The sequence below is a fragment of the Drosophila albomicans genome, chromosome 3, assembly GCF_009650485.2.
Source record: "Drosophila albomicans strain 15112-1751.03 chromosome 3, ASM965048v2, whole genome shotgun sequence".
Taxonomy (NCBI): Eukaryota; Metazoa; Arthropoda; class Insecta; order Diptera; family Drosophilidae; genus Drosophila; species Drosophila albomicans.
This window is the reverse complement of record NC_047629.2, coordinates 50,158,767-50,180,183: the sequence shown is the minus strand read 5'-3', so window position 1 is coordinate 50,180,183 and position 21,417 is coordinate 50,158,767. Positions and strand designations below refer to the sequence as shown.

Below are 21,417 nucleotides of genomic sequence, written 5' to 3'. Positions count from 1 at the left end.
TGGCAACAGCAAAAGCAACAGCAGCAGCAGCTGCCAACTACAACGACAGCAGCAACAACAACAACAAGCTGGCCAAACGACGAAAGTTAAGTACATCAAATAGTGTATGTGTCTCTGTGAGAGTCTCACTATGAGTTTGTGTATGATGTGTATGTGTGTGCGTGTGTGTGTGTAGTACGTGTGTGTAAGTGGGTGCTTGAGATTTTGTATGGTCGCACAAAACACATTAGTTGAAAGTACTGACCAACAAAGCCACTAACAAGCTGTTGGTTGCCACTACTCCTCACTAGATGGCGCAACCTGACCATTTACTCCCCTTAAACACACACACACATACACCCATACATATATATTGAAGCACTCTTATGGCAGAGAGTATGAGAGAATGTGTTTGGTAAAGATTTTACCATGCTATCATTGTTGTTGTCAATCTTGTTTGTCGTCGTCGTTGGAGTTGTTGTTGTTGCTACTGCCTTTCGGCTTTTGCCAACGTTGTCAACATTTTCGCTGAGAAGAGAAAAACTTTTTTAATAAAAGCATTTAAATAAATTAATATATTCGTCGTAATGCTTTTGTTGTTTAATCAAAAACAATTTAAAGTTGCGTTTTCATTTTTATTCCTTTTTGTTTCTTTTTTTCTTCCATTTTTATCATTTCTCGTAAGTTGTTTGAAACTTTTATTACCTTCGTATATCACACACATACACATACACACATTCATATACATATACTCATACACACACTTTCACACATTCGAGCAATACGCGTCTCATGTGTCTTTCAACATTTCCAGCGAAATGACATGCACTGAGATTCTCATATATTATATATACGATATGTTCTTAACTTATGCAAACTTTCAACATGCTCAAATTCTACTTAAATTCTTATGAGTTGTTTTACAAATACATTTATGTGTACATTATTTGTTCTTGAATTGTTTGTTTTCTGTTAATATTTAAAAATGAGTAATTGTTTGAGAAACTTAGGAATGTTTTCTTAAAGATTATTCTATTTTTTCGAAAGCATATTGTAAAAATAGGTATTCTATAAATCTTTAGATATTTCTAAGACTTTTATTTTATTTTTTTGTGTAGCATTTTCTTTAAATTTGTTCTATAACGTGATGAGACATTTTATCTATTTCAAAATAAAACAACTAAGAAATCTATTGTCGAGTGTGTTAGACTTTGAGATACACGCTACGCATTATCAATAAAGCAAAACAATGCAATACTATTTTTAAAATATGCAAAATTAATATACTGAAAACATATAAAATTAATCCGAAGGCTATATTTGGTATGAGGAAAGAAAGAAAATATGCCAAAAATATATAAAGAAAGAAGAGTCATCTCCCTCCCTTCTATTTTTTTGGATAGTGGGTATTAAAAAATAACAAGAATGACTACAAGTAAATCGCAAAAATGTTTCAAAAAGTTTGTCTCTTCATAATGTAATACTTATGTTTTCTTTAACAAATGATGGTTAATTATTCTGAATCTCTTCTATATACACACAAAAAAGATTATATTATAAATGTATTCCATAATTTTTATTTTTTAGTTCTTCTATTTGTGTTATCGATTGTTATTTCTTAATTATTACGAAGAATAACTCAAAATCTGGGTCAAAATAATATTTAGTATGACTAATAAAATAGTTCGTTGAATTAGAAACCGCATTATATTGTAGTAGTAATGTAGTTATTCATTCGTTTTAAAGAGCTTTAGTTCTTCAAAATCTTTTCTATATACACCAAAAAGAATTATCAAAAATATTGAGTTCAAATTCGTATACTTTAAGAGATACGTCTATACACACACAGACTCTCAAGCAATAATTTGCTTATTGTAAGCTAATCGAGTTGAAATCCCTGGAGTACTTAAATCGTAAAGTGTAATCCCACAGCGCTCCTAAATATTACTTTCATCGCCTCTTTAAAGCTGAAAGCAGATGGCTTTAAATACTTGTAAGTGAGTGATATTATCGTATTGTACTTCAATATGCTTTTTGCATATTTTTTTCTTACTGTTTTGTATTCGTTTCTGAGCTTCTCTTAAATTCATATAAATTCTTGGCTATCTTTCTGTCGCTTTGTATTCGTCTGTCTCTGTGTTGTATTTGTATTGCTTTTGTTTATGCTTTGCACTTGTTTTTCGACTTATTGTCTTGGCTAAATATTTATGCTTTTATATGTACGTATATTTTTGCATGTTTTCTTTAGTTTTCGCTTTTTGCGTCCGTCAATTGCGAGTCGTTGTCGTGGCACGTCTATTGACGCCATGGTAGCCATTTTGCTTGACCATCTTGCGGCCTCCTCCCCCTCCTGTTGTTGTTCCTGATGTCTCCTTATTGTTGAGCGAATCTACATCCGTTTCCGCTACGATGGGCGGACCCCACGATACTTGTCGTCGCACTGTGGGCGCCGTTGACGTTGCCTGTTTGCGTCGCTTTGTGCTCTGCTGTTGAAGTGTAGCCGCTCTTTGTAGCGGTTGTCTTTGCTGCACATGTTGCTGAGGTTGCTGTTGCTGTTGCTTTTGATTTTCATTTGGCTGCTGCTGCTGCTGTTGCTGCTGTTGTGGTTGCTGCTGTCAAAGTGCGAAGATGTTTGCCATTGCATTTTATTAAAAACTTTTGCGTTTCAACTTTTTTTTCATTTAGTTTTGCTGTCGAATATGCTTTAATTGGCTTCATTGTTGTGTCCTTATGTCGCATGCAAACGCTAAGAGCTCACAGCAGTTAGTTGATATACATATGTTTTATAGAAAAAACTTCATGCAAAAGCTTTCAATTAACATGCAACTTGCTCAATGAGTGAGCTCTTTTGGGTCGTTTTGCTAAATAATATACGAGATACTCGTACTCGACTATCTTTAATTGGAATTTAGCAAAACGAGTTTTAAATGTCCTTTTTTTTGTGTTGAAGTTGTCAAAGAGCAAACCAAACTTCACTTTTATACACATTTATTTGTGCTTAGTATTTGGGATTACAGTTCAATAAATCTCTTTTCTGTGCGCCGCAATCAATATTCTAACAAGTGCAAGTGAAAGTTGCGAATGCTCAACTGGACAAATACCTTACAGTTCATTTTAGTTATAGAGAATATATACAAATAAAATATACATTTTTTAATATATACAAGAATTTTAATATATACATATTTCATTTATTTACAGCAACTCAATAATTGTAAATTGTCTAAAAAGTATACTACATTTTTCTTTTCTTAAACTCCCTCTCAACTTCGTTTTTACAGCGTATACTAAACTTAAACTGCACTTCATACATATACATATTTCATTTATTTACAGCAACTCAATAATTGTAAATAGTCTAAAAAGTAAACTACATTTTTCTTAACAACCTAAACTCCCTCTCAATTCAGTTTTTACAGCGTATACTCCACTTAAGTTGCATTTCAATTGCAAATAAAAGATTTGTGTTTGCTTCAATGACTCTTAACAACAAATATATATTTGACTATTCTTAAATGTTGTCATCTATATATTTGTCATACCCTTCAAAACATTTTGCCTGCTTTTACAGGGTGCTTTTACGAAATCCACCAAAAATGTGGGTCAAATCGTTGCTCTTTGTTCGCATTTACATTGATTTGAGATCTTTGATATCGAATCAATTTGTAAATTGATTTTGCCTAGCCTTCGAAATTGTTGACTTTTATGCCAAACATTGCGCATACGACGCGTTTGCCAGTTGTCGGTTGTCAGTTTATATTGAGTGTTTATTAAACTGCGGTTTGTGTTGTGTTTTAATTTACACATCATTAGCTCGACTTCTTGGCTTCATTAAGATTTATAGAAAAGTTTCAAGCACACACAAACAAACACATTCGAAATTGGTCTGGTTGTTTTTTTTTGTTTTTGCTTTGCTCAAATGCAATGCTGTATCTATGTGTGTTTCTGTGTGTGTGTTGAGGTTTCGTTTTTGCATTCTAAGCTCGTAATGAGTTTCACCGCAGCATTGTGGTGGCTGGCAAAGTTAAGTGCGTGCTGCGTTTGCGGCCTAGCCAAATGAACAGCCGAAGCAGGAGCAACAACAACGGCAAAAGAAAATGGAAAAGACCAAGAAGACCCCGAAAAACATTTTGGCATAAAAAGAAACTAAGCATGGGGAAAGGAGTCTTGTGCAACAGCAGTAATACGAGTCGTAGTCGCTGTTGCAGTTGTGGCACTTGCACTTTTTCTGGTTGTGTGTGTGTGTGTGTGTGTGTGTGTGTGTGTGTGTGCTTGGCGCTTAAACAAAAGCCCCAACGGCCTCCCCGCCCGCATGTTGGCGGTGGTAAGCGAAACTTTTTGATTTTCGGTGCGGAGAGGGGATACTCGAGGCGTAAAAAAGAGAAACTTTTGGGTGCACTTCAATTTCGGTTGCTTTTGCAATCAGCCAGGAACACGGCTGGCGTCGACGTTGCCGCAAGTCAAGCGGAAACGAAAGTAGAGAAAGAGGGAGAGGGAAAGCGAGACGCTGTTGCAAGTGCACAATGCCGCCGCCTAGACAATGCCGCACGCACTTTGCCCGGGCAACTTTCGGCATTGCGATGCCCTCTAAACAAGCGACGCGAAGGAAAGTGTATCAGTTAGTTAAAAGTAATATGTTAAATAAAATGATCAAATTTAAACAGCATTGAAAAATACTTAATTTTTTTGTTAGACAATATCTAAAATATATTTAAACAAGATCAATTAAACAATATACTAAAAATATACCAAACAATATACCGGGAAAATACTAAATTATACCGAATACTGTATTTCGTATATCGACATAGTACTGCATATAAAATATACCATAGATAACAAAATATACTGCATAAATATACCATTAAGTACAAAATATACCATAATCATATACCATAGAGTACAATCTAGTTAAACAAGGTCTATTTAAACACGATCAATGAAACAATATACTAAAAATATACCGAATCAACATATCGAAAAAATACTAAATTATACCAAAGGTTGTATTTGGTATATCGAAATAGTACTACATATAAAATATACCATCGATAAAAAATATACCACATGAATATACCATAAATTACATAATATACCACATACATATACCATAGAGTACAAAATATACCATATATATTTTATATACAGCATATCTCGAAGTCTACTAATGCCTACACACACACATATTTATTGTAGCTATTGAAAAACTAGCAAATGCCTTGACAAGGCAGCCCAGATTTGAATGCAGCTCTCGCTCTCGCGTCGCTGCAAAGGCGACTTTAGACTGCAGATTTAGACTGCAAGAATGAGATTCAGAGATTCTGGGGCAGTTTTGGGGCTTGGCGTTGCTTGGGGAAATTCAATTTGGCAGCAGCTTAAGTTCAACTCTGTTCAAAGTACATGCTAAGTAAGCTCAAAAGTAACATGCCGCTGCCTCAACCCAACCCATTCGATAGACACTTTTGACGCTGAAACTACATAAAAGCCAATAAGTTCAATATTTTGCTTTTACAATTTTCCGCATAGTCTTTGGAGTACACGAGAGGTGCAAGTTTCGATTTGCGGACAAAAGTTTTTTCCTTTCGTTCGGTGTAAAGTTTTCTGCTACTGCGTGTTGCTTAGTTTTTGACTTGAGTTTTTGTCTCAAGTTGAAGTTTGCTAAATAAATCATGGGTATTACCCGCCCATAGAAGAGGTGCTCCGAAGATCGAGTAAGTAAGTTTTGTGAGAACCCCCAGCAAAATGATATCTCATAAATTGTGGTTTTTCGCTTTTGCAGCAGCAATTGTTATTATTGGGCTTTAGCTGATCCTTTTGTTGAATTGTTGCCCAGTTGGCTCCTTTGTTGGCAATTTTAGTTTTTACTTGAGCGCATATTAATTTTGCAAATGTCTTTTGCAACAAAAGGCAAAAGGGCCAATTGCAATAAGCTCTGCAACTGCAGTTCAATTTACTTTTTACCCCAACTTTACTTTTGTGTGAACTTTTTCTATCAAATAGCATTTTAGACAATTGCAAACATGCACCTACAACAACAGCTTTGTGGCATGCTGCTGCGGGGCAACAAAGAATTTCCAATGAGCAGCGCTTTTGTTGGCCAAAGCTAAATAAATTGGCTAATATACGTAAGCAGCTCTGCTGCGGTTGCTTTAAATACAGTTAAGTATTTAAGCATTAAATAAAAAGTAGGAAAACTACAGACGAGTGTGCTCAACCCAATTTCAACTTCTCAAATTATATCAAATACTGAAAAGATACAAAAATATGTTGAAGATACTAAGAAATATATGTTTGGTATATCGATATACTAGTACATTTTAAACATTACTCTGTGGTATATTCTGTGTTCTATGGTATATTTTAGATGTAGTATAAATTCGATATACCAAGCATATATGTTAGTGTCTATTACATTTAATGCGGTATATTTTGAATTCTATGGTATATTTTAAATGTTAAAATATACCACCGAGTGCTCTATGGTAAATTTTAGATGAAGTAGAATATCAATATACCAAAGCAACAAAGATCCGAAACGATTTTGGCTACAACAAATGATTTATTCTATAATTCTAAAATTTGTACCTAAAAAATACTATAGATATGATGGCTATGTACCAAAAGTTTTAAAAGTTATAATACTCTACAAGTAGCGAGTATAAAATTGTTAAAGTGATATACAAATGTTTAATTGTCACTCACACATTGTTGTAAATATGCCAATAAAATAACAATTAAATGAATATTTAATAAATGTGTATGTAAAACTTCTTTTCAATGTTTAAAGTTATGCACAAATTGCAATTATGTAACACAAAAAAAGGGGAAATATTTAATACACCGTTGAAGTTGAGGCTATTAAATTAAATGATGCATAATATAATACCAACAATAGCTCGTGCACATTGTTAAAGTTCGCACATTTTGCACTAATTAATTAATTCATATTAAATTAAACGCGCTTCGATTTCATTTTAATAACAAGCTGCTTACATTCGCCTTTCGCTCTATTCTCGCGGCTCCTCTTACGCTTTAACCCCCCATTATCTGACCAACAATCCTTTAACCCACACACACACACACACCGCTCTCTCTCACCTCATTCCCTGAGGCCATTAGCAATTGATTTCGATTTTGAGCTGATTTTAATTAAGCAGTCGCATAATAAGCGCATTTGGTATCAACAACAATTAAAACAACACGCATAAATACACAGAATATGCGTGCGATTTATATATGTTACAAATATATGTGTATGTGTGTGTCATTAAATAACGATTATAAAAGCATGTATAAATATTGGCTGACTGATTCCCTATAGACAGAAACATAACCTTAGGCAAAAGTGTGTGCTTTAGTAATTTTCTATGAGATTAGTTTCAAGTTGTTGGCCAATAAATCTAACATTAATTGTGGAAATGTGTTGTAGAAATATTTTACAGAATTAAAATGTATTTCTTTAATCAACGATTTTAATGCATTGATAAATTTTGTTTTTTTTTTTAATTTGAATAGTTTTTCAGCAATAAGGTTTTTAGCAAATTTAGCATAAATCAACTCTAAAAATTTTGTCGTAATCAAACATTAAACTCCCTCGGGAATATTTTTCGCTTAACTTTTTCTTCCTCATCAATCAACCCCGTTGAAATTTATATGTTTTTGCAGTTAGGGTATAATAAATCGTAATATTATTATGGCTATTGTTAATGCCAATGCATACAAAGTGCAAACAATGTAAAAATGTGCGACATTTTTGATGGGAAAAATCTGTAAATGTCGAAGAAAAAGTTTTGATTTCCAAACGAGTTTTCATTTGTTTTCACACATTTCATTGTTTATTTAGTTAAATTAAATTGAAATTTCAATTTAATTAAATGCCCCAGATGTTGAAATTTCAACTTGCGAGTACAATATATGCAAATTTACACGCACACACACCGAAACACACACCAACACACACACACACACACACATGCAAGCCAATGAATAAATGTGATTAGGGACAGGCAAGGTGTGGCGAGCTCATGCATAAGCTGGCTTAATCTGATGCGATATAATATTTTCGCTCTATTAAATAAAATATACGAGCTGATTAATTTGCCCCCGAAATCGGATTTAAAATATGCTATGTTAAATATTTACACTCATTGCTGCTTGACTCCGAGATACTGCCGAGGGAAATTTATTCGAATTGGAGTAAGTATGCCATATAAATAAGTTAATGCATTAAAGATGAGGGAATGCAATTATGGCTGGAATTAATCCTCGTTTGCATTGCTCAATTGTTGAGGTTGAATTGGAGCTGTTCATAGTCTTTGCAAATTATTTAAATGTGCTTCAAATTTTACTATATTATTTGATGAAATAGCTTAAGGCCTTTAGAAATACGATAGTAGTTATTTGCATTATATATTTAAATAAATAAAGAATAGACGAGCTGTTTATTTGCTTAAGAAAATGCAAAGTATGTGATTTCCTTTAAGTAAAGTATTTATCTAGACATTCATACACTTTTATACATAATAAGCAGATAAATACGATAGGTAGTAAATGCTATAGAATATGCTTTCATATGTACATATATGAACACTAGATTTAGAACTTTTCATTTACACTCTTATGCTGGACTAAATCCTCGTTTGCATTGAGTCAGTTTCTATTGATAAACTGTAGCTAACTTTTGTCAAATTTCTTAAGTGTGCTTTAAATATTTTTATGTAGTCTTTGATGAAATAATGAACACATGTTGAAGACAATTTTAACTCTTTAAGCAATTATCCGAATTTTCATATAATTCGTATAATTCTTCGTGCCAAAAAAAAAAAATAAATAAAAGTGTGCATACGATTTTCAATTTATTATTTACAGACGTAACAAAGAGCCAACCTGCACATTTTCTCCTATAAACTTGAACTAAGCGATTTCATTTAAATATATAAATGAACATTAATATACATGATACCATACTAAGCAAATAAGTAATTTGGTGATTCAATAGAATTTTATATAAAAAGAAGGAAAATCTTCCTTATCATTTACAAAGTATTTCAAGCTCAATGGCTTAATAAATTAGAAAAATATTTGCAAAAATAACTAACAGATAATCAAAACATTTAATAATGTAAATTTGGCCTAAGAGATTAGGTTTATGAAACCCTTACTTACTAAGTAAATAAAGAAATTGAAGATAAGATAGAATTTCTGTACAAATAAGAGAAATATATATGTTCATTTACAAGATACTTTTCCATCTTCGCTTAAAAATTGCATTTTATTTTACAAACATAAAAAAAGGGCAATCAGTAACTAAGTGATTAGATATTCTGAACTCTCCCATAAGTTAGATAAAAATAAGATACAATTTCTGCAGAAATAAATAAATATATCTTGCCATTTACAAGATTCTGTTTTCATAACTTGGCCAAAAGACATGAATCGAAAGGCCGCAGTATAAGTAAGCAGCTTATACCCAACTGCTTTGCTACCTCCAGGGTATATAAAGATCATACAACAATGTTAATGGAAAATGAAAATAATTTAATTTTAATTCATAATGACAACCCAATACAGTTGAACGACTAGAAATAGATGCATAGATGTGTTGTGTTAATAAATAGTTTAAGAATTTTGCATAGTTTTCATAGTTTTCCTTGGCTTTTCCACTTAAGATCGATGTGTCTGTCCTTCAAAGTGTTGTAGTGTTTATTGTGTTGCCCATGCTTTTGGCTATAGTATTTAATGTATTATGCATTATGTAATGACATGCTTATAATTCTTGTAATTGTCGGTAATATGTTATTTACATGAATATATGTTGGCGGATAGCAGAGGATTTGACGGCGGGTTGGCAGCGGGTGTTTTACAATTCATGCAAATTCGTCTCACTAATTGTGACGAGGGGCGCCAATTTGTATAAATTTTGTGCTGGTGGCACACGGCTTACCGGTAGCGTCGTTGTGGCATCCACAGCACTAGGAGCCGGGGCAGCAGGTGAAGCATCTAGCTGTCCATTCTGCTGGACTTTTGTCGCCTCGTCGCTTGGTGTTGGCTCAGCGGCAGCTGTAGACGAGAAGAGAAGAGCGAGAGATGACGTCAAGTTATTGTCATAAAGCGTATATTTTTTAAGTAATTTACATGACGCACCATTAGTGGCAGCCACATCCGTTGGTGTTGCTGCCGCATCCGCGCTGAGGTTAAGCAGCTGTGCCTCCTCTTGCTGCATAGTCTGTGGCTGCTGATGCTGCTCCTGTTCTTCCTCTTCTTCGACCTCCTCTTCGGGCTCCTCGACAATGCGTGTGGCAATGTCGCCGTTCTTTGTGGCAGCTGGGGGAGTGCTGGGCGCCGATGCCGTTGGCGTTGGCGTCGACGTTGCATTGCCATTCTTCAGTATGCCAACCAATGGTGTGCCATTACCAGGCTTCTTGTCCTCTTGCGGCAGCTGCACATAATAAACCAGGCGGAAAGAGAGAGAAGAGAGAGGTAGGTGAATATAAATCTCATTTCAGGCCAGACACAGACACAATTATTGGGATTGTTAATGCAACATGTTCTCACCGCCTTATAGCTGTATGGTGGCAATGCGTTGCCTGCCCCTGCCGTCGTACCACCCCCCGGACCCGAGCTCGTTGCACCTTTGACACCTGGCGATTCGTGCATTTTGGTTGCCTGCTCTTTCGACCAAATGATATCCTCGTCCGTTTCGCGCTCGATGCGCTTCTTGTAGGCCAAATGACTGCGATATACCTCGAGCAGGCAACAGATGACAATGATGACAAACACCGTGGTCAGCGTAATGAATAGCATCTGTGTGGAGTCCTCCTTCTTGTCGACATCATAAACGAATTTCGATATGTAGGGCACTCGCTGTGGCGGCTCTTCGACCCATGGCTCTGGTATCTGGGAAGAGCAGCAGCATCAGAACGTTGGTCAAATGGTCAAAAGCGGATCAACAAAAGGCGCATTCATTAGCACAATTTGGCGCCTCGTTGCGCCCGGTCTCTCTCTCTGTCTCCTTCACTTACCATGCTTACGTTAACCATGGGCTCTTGGGTGGGCTGCTCACTGACATCGAATTTCGCATTGCACTGCGCACTGCGTACGCCCTGCGGATTTATGACCGTTATGTTGTCCGCACCGGATTTGGTGAACAGCATGTACTCCTCCAGTGGCTTCATAATGTGTCCATTCACCTGTATGTAGATGTCTGATGTCCCAGGCCAGACCCCAAAAGTCAATTGGGAATATTGGTTGAAATTTTCATTAGTATTGGTCATTAATTCAAATTGAAATGCAAATGTGTTTGTGGCTCTGCCTCTCCCTCTGCCTCTGCCAGTTGCCATTTGCCATTCGCCTTGAGCACAAACAAATTAGAAGCATTGCGAAGTAGGGAAGGGGAGGAGAATCAAAGTCAAACCACAGAAGGCAAAAGGCTCCGTGCAAATGCCCATTCGTGCATATTTAATGCTTTGCCGAAATTAGCAATAAAATTTTTAATACCTAAAGTTAACTGCCCGCCATTGTTGTTGTTGTTGTTGTGCGTGTGTGTCGCTAGTAGACTTTTGGGTGTGGCCAACAAATGCACACTGATTAAATGCTGACCAGGATATGGCAAAAGGAAACTCAAATGAAAATTAGCTTAATTTCTTTTGGGTCGAAGTATTGGAAAAGATTTCGATTTAGTCTGAATGAAAGATGAATCGTAGAATTTATATTAATAATTAATTTTCAAATGGAAATTTGAAATTCTTTGAAATTATTTGTTTACAAACAAATTTGAATTCAAGACTCAGACAAAATTTTGAAAAATATAAGTTAAGAATAAATATGCTTGCTTTATATTTTTATAATTTTCTTGCTACATTAATTTGTATTTCAAATTGATTTTGATTGAGTTTTAGTTCGGAACAATTTTACTTTATTTAAGGATGAATACATATCTTTCTTGCTTTTATTTGGATTTCAAAAAAATTATTTGAAAAAAAATTTCTTAATTTTTATGGCTGTAATATAAGAGCTTTTAAAATACCATACAATAAATTTGCAGGTGAACTGAAAAAATTGTTCTCGTATAGTTATAAAATTTTACTTTATTCTATTGTCAAAAAAATGTTTTAAATATATTTCCATTTAAATAACAAATAGTTATTTAGTACAAATGTAGTTTTTAACCAAAAGCTATAGTCAAACTATATAATTAGAACACATAATTTAAAGTTTTAGTTAATAAAATTGTTATTAAATTGTGTCATTAATATAAATTGCGTTTTTTGTGAATATGTAAATACGATTCAATAATTAATTGAAAAAGATGACAATTGATTTCACGTCATTTGTTTATTTTTGTAATTTCAACAAAAAGCAAATAAACAGCGCACTTAATTTGATTTAAATGCCAAAGTAAATAAAATATAAAATATTGCTAGCCACTTGGTTTAAACTGAGCGATTAATGAGATAATAAAAGAAGATAAATTTTCTATACTTCTTGAGTCGTTTTATACAAATTTAAAGCCCTCAAAATTGATGTGAAACAATTTCAATTATTGCAATTGATATTATGGACATTTAAGTAAGCTCCCAGGGCAAAGTTTTTCAATATCCATTTAGGAACCAGTGTGCAGCGTAGGGAGTGGGGAGGGAGGAAGGTGGGAGGATAACAGTTTTTGGTGTTGGCCCTGTTTATGGCCATTGGCAAACTAACGCGCTTCGATGGTCGCTTTAATGGGCCACGTTTTAACAGCTCGCACACATGCGCATGTTGCGCGTGACGAGGGCGTCTCTCTATGTGTGTGAGTGTGTGTGTGTGGGCGTGGCTAGCTAGGCGTGGAAGCTAACAGCTGGCGAGCTAGTTGAGAGTACACAAAGCTGAGCTGAGTTTTAATCAAAGTGTGCAGCAGCAGCAGTAACCAAACAACAACTACAACAACAATAACAATTTAAATATGAGCCACAGTAAATCTTAAGCGCAAAAACTGACAAAATTTATGGCATCGACCACGGAAATGACTTTTTATGGCGTCGAATAAATTTAATTTTTGGTCAACAAAGTGGTTGCAGTTGCAGTTACCCCAAAAAATACACCACGCTGTCGCTTCTACTGCTGCTGCCCCAGTTCATAAACATGCTGCAACACAAGAGCCAGCGTGGCAGCGACTTGATGAGCCAACAACAAAAGCAGCTTCACTTCTCCTTTTTATACGAGCTATCAAAAGCGGGTAGAAGGGTATGATAACTTGGTGTCGCATATTTTGTAATCTATTGTATATTTAGAATGTAAAAGTATGTCGATGTACCAAATATGCATTTCAGTGTATTGAAGTACATTTTAGAGGTATTAATTTGGTATATTTTAACGGTAATATCAGACTGTTTTACTTTTATAGAGAATTAACAGTTTTTAACTCACATTCTTACTTGTTATACCCGCTACCCATAGGTTGGAAGGATATTAGAATGTTTGTAACAAGCAGAAAATATCGTATATATTTTGTATTCTATGGTATTTTTTTAAGGTAATAGTATATCGATATACAACATAACTTTGTACCTATTGGAAATGTATGTAATATGCGGATAACCTCATATATCTTGAAGGCTTTGAATGTATTTTTATTTTGATATACCAAATATACCTCTAGGTATATTTCCGTGTTTTGTCAGTATATTAATATGATGTATTTTAAAAAGAATAGCCCACTGTTTTACTCCTACTGTAAAAGGCAGAATTTTTTGTACTTCATGGTATACTCGTACTTCATATGTATTATATATACGAAATAAAGCTTTTGGTATATTGAAATGCTTTCGATTTAAGAATTTGGTATATTATAACAATAATACCGTAGTGTTTTTGCTTATTTGAAAAATTGATAGTGGCTAAACATTTAGTATTAATTTCATATATTGAAGAAATAATACTGCTTGAATTTTTGTTTAAAAATGAGCTGCAGGTATCTCACAGTCGAGCACTCTGTATGAAGTTTGCTTACTATTTTTTCTTTTTTTTTTTGTTGGTTTTGAATAGCAAAAGAAATTAATGGGCAGGCGAGCGCAAATTTATGACTGTCTCTTTGGCAAAAAGGATGCACAGGGGATGGCAGCAAGATATTCGGTTACTCACTTGACAGGCAGCCGCTGTAGCTCTTGAAGACAGCGAAGCGTGAATCCGTCGTATTAATGCCACCGATCTGCGCCCGATTTGCACCCTCATCCAGCGTTGTGGTAAGAACACGCGCCGCAAAATCTGTAAGTGGCACCTGCTCGCGATCAATGTAAAGCTGCGCCTGAGTTCCATTGCGGACATAATAAACCGAATGTCGAGCGCTGTTCAGGAAATTCCGATCGATGCGTGCACCCACCGTCTGGCCGCGTTCGCGATCCTCCTCGAATTGCAGGTAACCATCGCTGGTGATGGCTAGCAGAAGGTAATAGCTGCGCTCCGCTGCCGTCTGCAGTAGCAGCATAATGCGATTGGCGCGCCGCAAATCGAACGATGAGAAGGCCAACTGTAGACGGACATAATCCACACGTGCTGAGCTGGGCAGCTCGAATTTGCGTTGCAACGTCGACTCGCCACTGAAATCGGCGCCCTTCTCCACCGAACAGAACTCACCGAGAAAACTGGTGTGTTCGCAATCGCAGGTGGACATCTGCTCGGCAAAATGCTCCTTGCAAATGCCGCCGTTTTTGCACGGCTCCGCATCGCATTTGATCTGGCAATTGGGCAGCACGCCCTCCTGAGCTGTAAGAGTAGATCGATTTAATATGCATAGCAAACGAGCGAGCGAGCGAGGAGTTATAAATGATTTTGTGTGTGCGGTCTAATCGCATCAGTGTCTGGTTTTGCAATTTCCGCGGTGTGTGCAGTGTGCACTCTATGTGGCCGCATAAATCATACGCCGTGTGGTCCGTACAGTCGTTGCGCGCCTAGAGTTTATCGCATTGGCATTAATCTTGGTGCCACAAAGTGGCTCAAGTGCATGCCCAACAGGCGCGCTGCACTTAGCGGAAATTGCATGCATATTAAGTTGCAACAGCAGCAGCTGGAGCAGCAGCAGCAGGAGAGTGTGTGAGTGGCAGCCAAAATGGCATTAGAGTTTGGTTTGGTTTCACGCCGCTTCTGGTACTGAAAATTGATTTATAAGCAAAATGCTACTTACTGGGCGCTATATTCCTTTCATTGATTTCCGCCAAGTCGATCAACTGGGCGCCGATTTTGAGGCCACGTATACAGCCAATGTAACCCTCCAGAGCCGGTGCATCGACATTCGGCCGCAGCAAATTCGCTGGATCATAGCCGCCAACGTGGAACTGAAAGTACTCGGTGGGCGGTGCGGGCGGACGATGTGGCGATAGAACCTCTGCAAAAATAAACAAAATCAAATGAGGCACAGTCTATGGCAAAGAGCTATCCTTAGTTTCCCTCTATATACTACATATATGGGGGAGTATTTTGTGTGCTATTGCGGAAATGAGCCTTCATTTGGCCGTGGCATTTCGGGCATTTCGAGCTTAAGTTTGTCTAATTGAAATGTTTGCCCAAAACCCGTTTCAATGTCCTGCTCAGTCTCTCTCTCTTGGTTATCTGCGGTCCTGCATTGCAATGCAAACTATGTGCTTGTCTGTGTCTCTGTCTCTCCGTCTCCTGCTGTCTGTCTATAATTCCAGTTAACGCATTTAATTACATAAGTGCTCATGTGTTATTCTGTGCAAAGTATTGACGATTTGCAATCCAATGTGCCTTGCCACATGCCCCATAACTGTGGCATTCATCAAATCGGCCAGCACCCAAAATTTCGCATTACATTCACGACGGGTAATTATGATTGATTTTCTGCACCACTATGCGTGTGCTCTCTCTCTCTCTATCTCTCTCTGGTGTTCTCTGTAGTGTAGTGATAGGAGGAGGAGCAACCAACCAAATTGCTGGTAATTGCTGTTTGCAGTATTGAGTTACGAGTTCTTTGATTGATTTGCCCATTTTGCCCAAAACACATTTCGAGAGATTTTCAACCTGCAATTTTGTGCCACAAATACGAATGGACAATGTATGGATTGCTGTCGAAATTCTGAATGTCGAAAGCCAAACGACAGCAAGTGCAACATGAGTACTACACACATCCTCATATGCATATGCTATACTATATATCCTTATTAATTAAAGAGCCTATTTCGTAGCTTGTTAAACACAATTGAAATTCTAGTCAACCACTGCGAGAATACCTGCACATTTTCATTACCATCAACACAACAGGAATTTGGTTTTGAAACTTGCACAGAAAATTGCATGTGTTCAGGTTTATTATTGCCTACAAATTAGCAAATTTGCAAAGAGATATTGTTGAATTTTGCTTTGCAAGTGAAAAAGTTACTTGCAAAGAGTTGCAGGAGAAAGTGTAAAAATATGAGTAGGAAAATAGGAGAAAATGATTTCATAAATGGAAATAAATAAGCATTAAACAATCCAAATTATTATTTGTAAGTAGTGTATAATATATTCTTGAAGTATTCTGGCTCCATTTTGAAATCTAGAATTTAATTAAAGCTGCCAGTAACATATTTTATTTAATAAATAAAATAATTTCCAAAACTATTTTGAAATAGTAAGATCTGCTAATTTTCTTTAAACGTTTAACACAAGAGATATTGAATATATACCGTTTTGAATGGTTATGCTCTAATGTATATTCTGAAAGTTACAGTATATCGATATACCAAAGGTAGACTTCGGTATATTTTAATCATTTTTCGATATATTAATTTGGTATTCCTTAATATACAACTCGAATATTGTGCCAGAGAATCTCAATTTATCAAATTTTGTGCTTTACGGTATATTTTAAAGGCAATAATATATACAAAGATATAACAAAGGTAGTCTTTGGTATATTTCAGTACGTTTCATGTATATAAATTTGGTATATTTTAGTACCGAATGTATTATATTGAAAATATACAGTTCGAATATTGTACCAGAGAAACTTAATCTTGTAAATTTGTGTTTTACGGTATATTTTAAGGGTAATAGTAAATCGATTTACCATAGATAACCCACGGTATATTTACTTAATTTTTCAGTACATCCAATGGTATATATATGGCGTAGCGGGTATCTTACAGTCGAGCAAACTCGTCACTAGTTTTCTTACAATTTCTCTCAGTGCTTTGCTATTTGTTTAGGAAATTGAGTTGCTGAAAGTGTCTGTAAGACTAGACAGTGATAGGATTTAATTCATATAAAGTAATTCGATTAAGTTTATTAAGCAATTGAATAGTTTCGATAAATTGCTTTGGGCCATTATTACTGCCACTGTTCGGTTCTGTGAATTTAAATTCTGTGAATTGGATTTTGAGTTTTGTGAATGTTCGTTTTGCAGACATTGACTGACCGCCTGACTGACTGTTTTTATTAAAAGCTAATTCGTTCGACAAACATGCAATAGACTCGATTATAAAATGCGCTTTCCGCTTCAACAATTCGTTTCTGGGTTTTATTAACATATTTTCGCTTCAAAAAATTTCAAACAGAGTTTCATGTTTTTTTTTCCTGTATAGTTTATAGAGTAGTGAAAAAGTTTTCAAACCATTTGAATTGCTTTCATTTAAAGTTGCTTTTTTTTGTGCATTTTGTTTTAACACACACACACACACCCGAACTTTGCGGCACACACAGGACATCAGAAAAAAGAAGGATTTCAAGTGCAAATAATTTTCGGCGATCGGAGTGCACAGATTTGGACAGCTGCTGCTGTTGCTGGTGAGCGTGTGTGAGTGTGTGTAAATTTTTGGCATTTTTGCAACTTTACTTGCTAAACTATTTTGAAAATTTTCATGCTGCGCTTGGCGGCGCATAAAAAAGTCACTCAACAGCAGCAACAGCGGCAGCAGCAACAGGACGAGGCAAGTTGCAAGTGGTGCTGCCAACGGCAACCAGTTTTACTAGTTAAAGAGTTGTGACTTTTTTTTGGGGGCTGCTATAAAAGCGAAACAATAACAATAACAGGGACGACAGCCTTTGTTGGTTCAATAACTCGCAGTCAAAAATCCAAACAAACGCTAAGGCAACGCCAAGTCAATGTTCGGTCATGTCAGAGTGTATAGCGGAGGTGGCGGTGGTGGGGGAGGAGGCGACGCTGCCGTCTGCTGCACGCCCGAGTGGACGCCATCGTGGCGCATTGCCAGTCTACAGCCAACCATCGAACAGAGCGTTGCCATCATGTACGGCCGATTGCCCGGCGCTGGCAATGCGAATAACGGCGGAGCGGGCGCGAATCAAGCGCATGATCGTATCAAGATTGGATTCTGCACGGATCTGGATAAATCGGTGCTGGTGAATAACTTTGAGAAACGCGGCTGGCATCAGGTGAATGGCGATGATGATTGGCATTTCTATTGGGCCGGCGTGCAGACGTGTCGCAACATCTTCAGCGTGGATAGCGGCTATCGAATGCATGACAATCAGATGATCAATCATTTTCCCAATCACTATGAACTCTCACGCAAGGATCTGCTAGTGAAGAACATTAAACGCTATCGTAAGGACTTAGAGCGCGATGGCAATCCGTTAGCTGAGAAAACCGAATCGAATAATTCAAGTGGCACGCGTTATGTTTATCTGGATTTTGTGCCCACCACATTTGTGTTACCGGCGGATTACAATATGTTCGTCGAGGAGTATCGCAAGTTTCCGCTAAGCACTTGGATCATGAAGCCGTGTGGCAAGTCGCAAGGCGCGGGCATCTTTCTCATCAACAAACTGTCCAAACTGAAGAAATGGTCTCGCGAAGCCAAGGGACCATTTCATCCACAGATCGCCAAGGAATCGTATGTCATCTCACGCTACATCGACAATCCATTGCTCATAGGTGGCAAAAAGTTTGATCTACGTTTGTATGTGTTGGTCGCATCGTTTCGTCCCTTGAAAGCTTATCTATTCAAGCAAGGATTCTGTCGGTTTTGCACGGTTAAATATGATACGAGTGTCACGGAGTTGGATAATATGTATGTGCATCTGACTAATGTGAGTGTGCAGAAGCATGGCGGTGAATACAACACGTTGCACGGTGGCAAATGGTCGGTGCAGAATCTCGCACTCTACTTGGAAGGCACTCGGGGCAAAGAGGTCACAGATCGTCTGTTTGGCGCCATCTCCTGGCTGATTGTGCACTCTTTGCGTGCTGTGGCGCCGGTGATGGCCAGCGATAGGCATTGCTTTGAGTGCTATGGGTATGATATCATTATTGATAATGCCTTGAAACCTTGGCTAGTGGAAGTGAATGCTTCGCCTTCGCTAACTTCAACTACGGTCAACGATCGCATTCTGAAGTATAAGCTAATCGACAATATTTTGTCGGTGGTTCTGCCACCAGATGGTGTGCCAGATGTGCGCTGGAATAAGGTACCCAGTGCTGATGCTTTGGGCAACTTTGAGCTGCTCATCGATGAGGAGCTGGCGGCTCAGGATGAAGCACAAAACAGTAGCAACAATTCGCATGCCAAATCATCGAAACTCAACAGCCGCTGGAAGTGACATAGGTAATCAGAAGAATAAAACAAAACAGACTATGTGTTATTTTTATCAATAAATATGACTTAGAATAGAATTATTGGAGTGACTATTTTTTGAAACAAGATGTGTCACGAAATATACGACTGAATAACTTTATAAAAAGTAGTTTAACACAATCGAAATATATATTCACTTATATCATATTATTTCAAATAAATGTGACAAAGAGTAGAAATTTATTAAGACATCAAAGCATTCGACCTAAATGTCGTTTTCTTTTTACGATTTTAATGTACGATTGATGAACAAACTTATGAAACTTCTTTTTTATGCTTTTCGATATAATTTGAATAAACTTTTGTCTCTTTGCTTTAAGTTGTCCCGCAAATATAATATTATAATATGATTCAATAATTAATTAATAATATGGTATAAAATATATGTCATTTGACTTTAATATGTAGTTTCTGATTCAAAACTCAAAAATAAACCTCAATTATTATGAAAACACACAACAAAATATTTATATTTTTAGCTAATTTATGGTGAGTCTTCATTTTATTATCAATAAATATGACTTAGTATGGAGAAAATAATGTAAGTCAGTTTCTAAAAGCTTATCTAAGCCATTCGGCTTTAATATACCATTTACTATTCAAGGCTGAATAACAAATTCTTAAACTGTTAATTAACATAATATGAAAGCACACTTTATGTGCCACAAAATATATATTTTTTGCTGGAATAAGTTTGAATTTACCAATTGTATGCCGACTGTTAACAATTTTTATATTTTAAAGAGCAAAGTTAGTCATCTAGAATGTTGGTCTCAAAGGAACTAAAGACTGTCGTCAAAACATTACTTGTTACTTGTATTAGAATTGTACTCGACATTTTTCAATCACCACCTGAAACAAATGTTAAATAAGAAAACCACAAACTAGTCTTATATGTTGAAAGCCATTGTCAACTACATCTATCAACTCAACTACATTATCAACTGCAATATAACACATTTAACTTCATTATAAACTAATATAGTACAAAGTAACAGACTTACCCTTCTCGGGATTGCTCCAGGGTCGATTGGCGTACTCATCTAACAGTAAAGTGCCACGTTCGATGCTCACACTACGCTGATTCACATGCATGCGAGTCTCTTGTTCCCCTCTGATGATGGCCACCTGAATGCTCTTTAAATTGGCCATCAGCGTCTCATCGAGTAGCGTTAGATTGACAATCTCATCGCCGTAGTTGTAGAGAAAAACAATTTCGCGTGCCTGACTGATGTACAAATGCACAAAGTTGTTGTAATGATCGTTGGCATAGAGAACCAATGAATTGGTGTCATAAGTGCGCAAATTAATCAACACATCCTGGCTGAGAATGCCCTTGAGCATCTCGCGTTCGCCTTCGATGCCATTGAGTAAGATGGCAGGAGTGGCAGCCACACTCAAATAGTTGCGCATAAGAAAAGATTCGCGATTGATGAAAGTCAAGGCTTTTTCATTGATGTCTGGAAAAGAAAAACAAGTAAGTAAGCTACAGTGAAGTGTGTTCGACTGTGAGATACCCGCTACCCATACTGAATAAGAGCAAAAAAGTGTTGTATTCATTTTAAAATATACCAATTTGATATACCGCAAAAATACTGAAAATATACTATGCGATACCATAGACTGAAAAATATACCGGGTTGTCAGCCAAAGGAACTAAGACCCGTAGTAAGTAGGCGTCTTTGCCCATATAAAAGTATTTCTTTAATAACTTTTACAATTTTTATCGCATCACAACCAAATTTTCAGAAATTATAAAGAATATAGTTATTATTGTACTGAACAAATCTAGCTTTAAAATTACTCTTATCATGAGACTTTTATCAATTTGCAGGGGAGAAAGTAGGTGTCGCAAAAATTTGAAACAAACTTGATC

At 36.5% G+C, this 21,417-nt stretch overlaps 2 protein-coding genes across 8 annotated transcripts in view; one reads left to right on the top strand and one right to left on the bottom strand.

The window, feature by feature from the left end:
- Positions 1–21,417, bottom strand: part of LOC117568603 (axotactin) — a 100,764-nt gene that overhangs the window by 12,191 nt on the left and 67,156 nt on the right. For 2 of the 7 annotated variants that reach the window (XM_034249355.2, XM_034249354.2), the window contains exons 14-21: positions 20,546–21,001; positions 15,137–15,337; positions 14,098–14,718; positions 11,001–11,182; positions 10,534–10,875; positions 10,114–10,417; positions 9,923–10,038; positions 1,464–2,591 (exon numbers count right to left, since the gene is read on the bottom strand). In XM_034249355.2, coding sequence (XP_034105246.1) covers positions 2,247–2,591; positions 9,923–10,038; positions 10,114–10,417; positions 10,534–10,875; positions 11,001–11,182; positions 14,098–14,718; positions 15,137–15,337; positions 20,546–21,001 — 2,567 coding nt within the window. In that variant the 3' untranslated portion in view covers positions 1,464–2,246. Of the gene's footprint in view, positions 1–1,463; positions 2,592–9,495; positions 9,706–9,782; positions 10,039–10,113; positions 10,418–10,533; positions 10,876–11,000; positions 11,183–14,097; positions 14,719–15,136; positions 15,338–20,545; positions 21,002–21,417 lie in introns of those variants that run through there. The other 5 variants (XM_034249359.2, XM_034249360.2, XM_034249356.2 and 2 more) reach the window with 4 other exon arrangements.
- Positions 17,555–19,614, top strand: LOC117570895 (polyglutamylase complex subunit TTLL1). The gene is made up of 2 exons (XM_034252798.2): positions 17,555–17,743; positions 17,836–19,614. The coding sequence occupies exon 2, from the start codon at positions 18,052–18,054 to the stop codon at positions 19,504–19,506; it is 1,455 nt and encodes a 484-aa protein (XP_034108689.1). The 5' UTR covers positions 17,555–17,743; positions 17,836–18,051; the 3' UTR covers positions 19,507–19,614.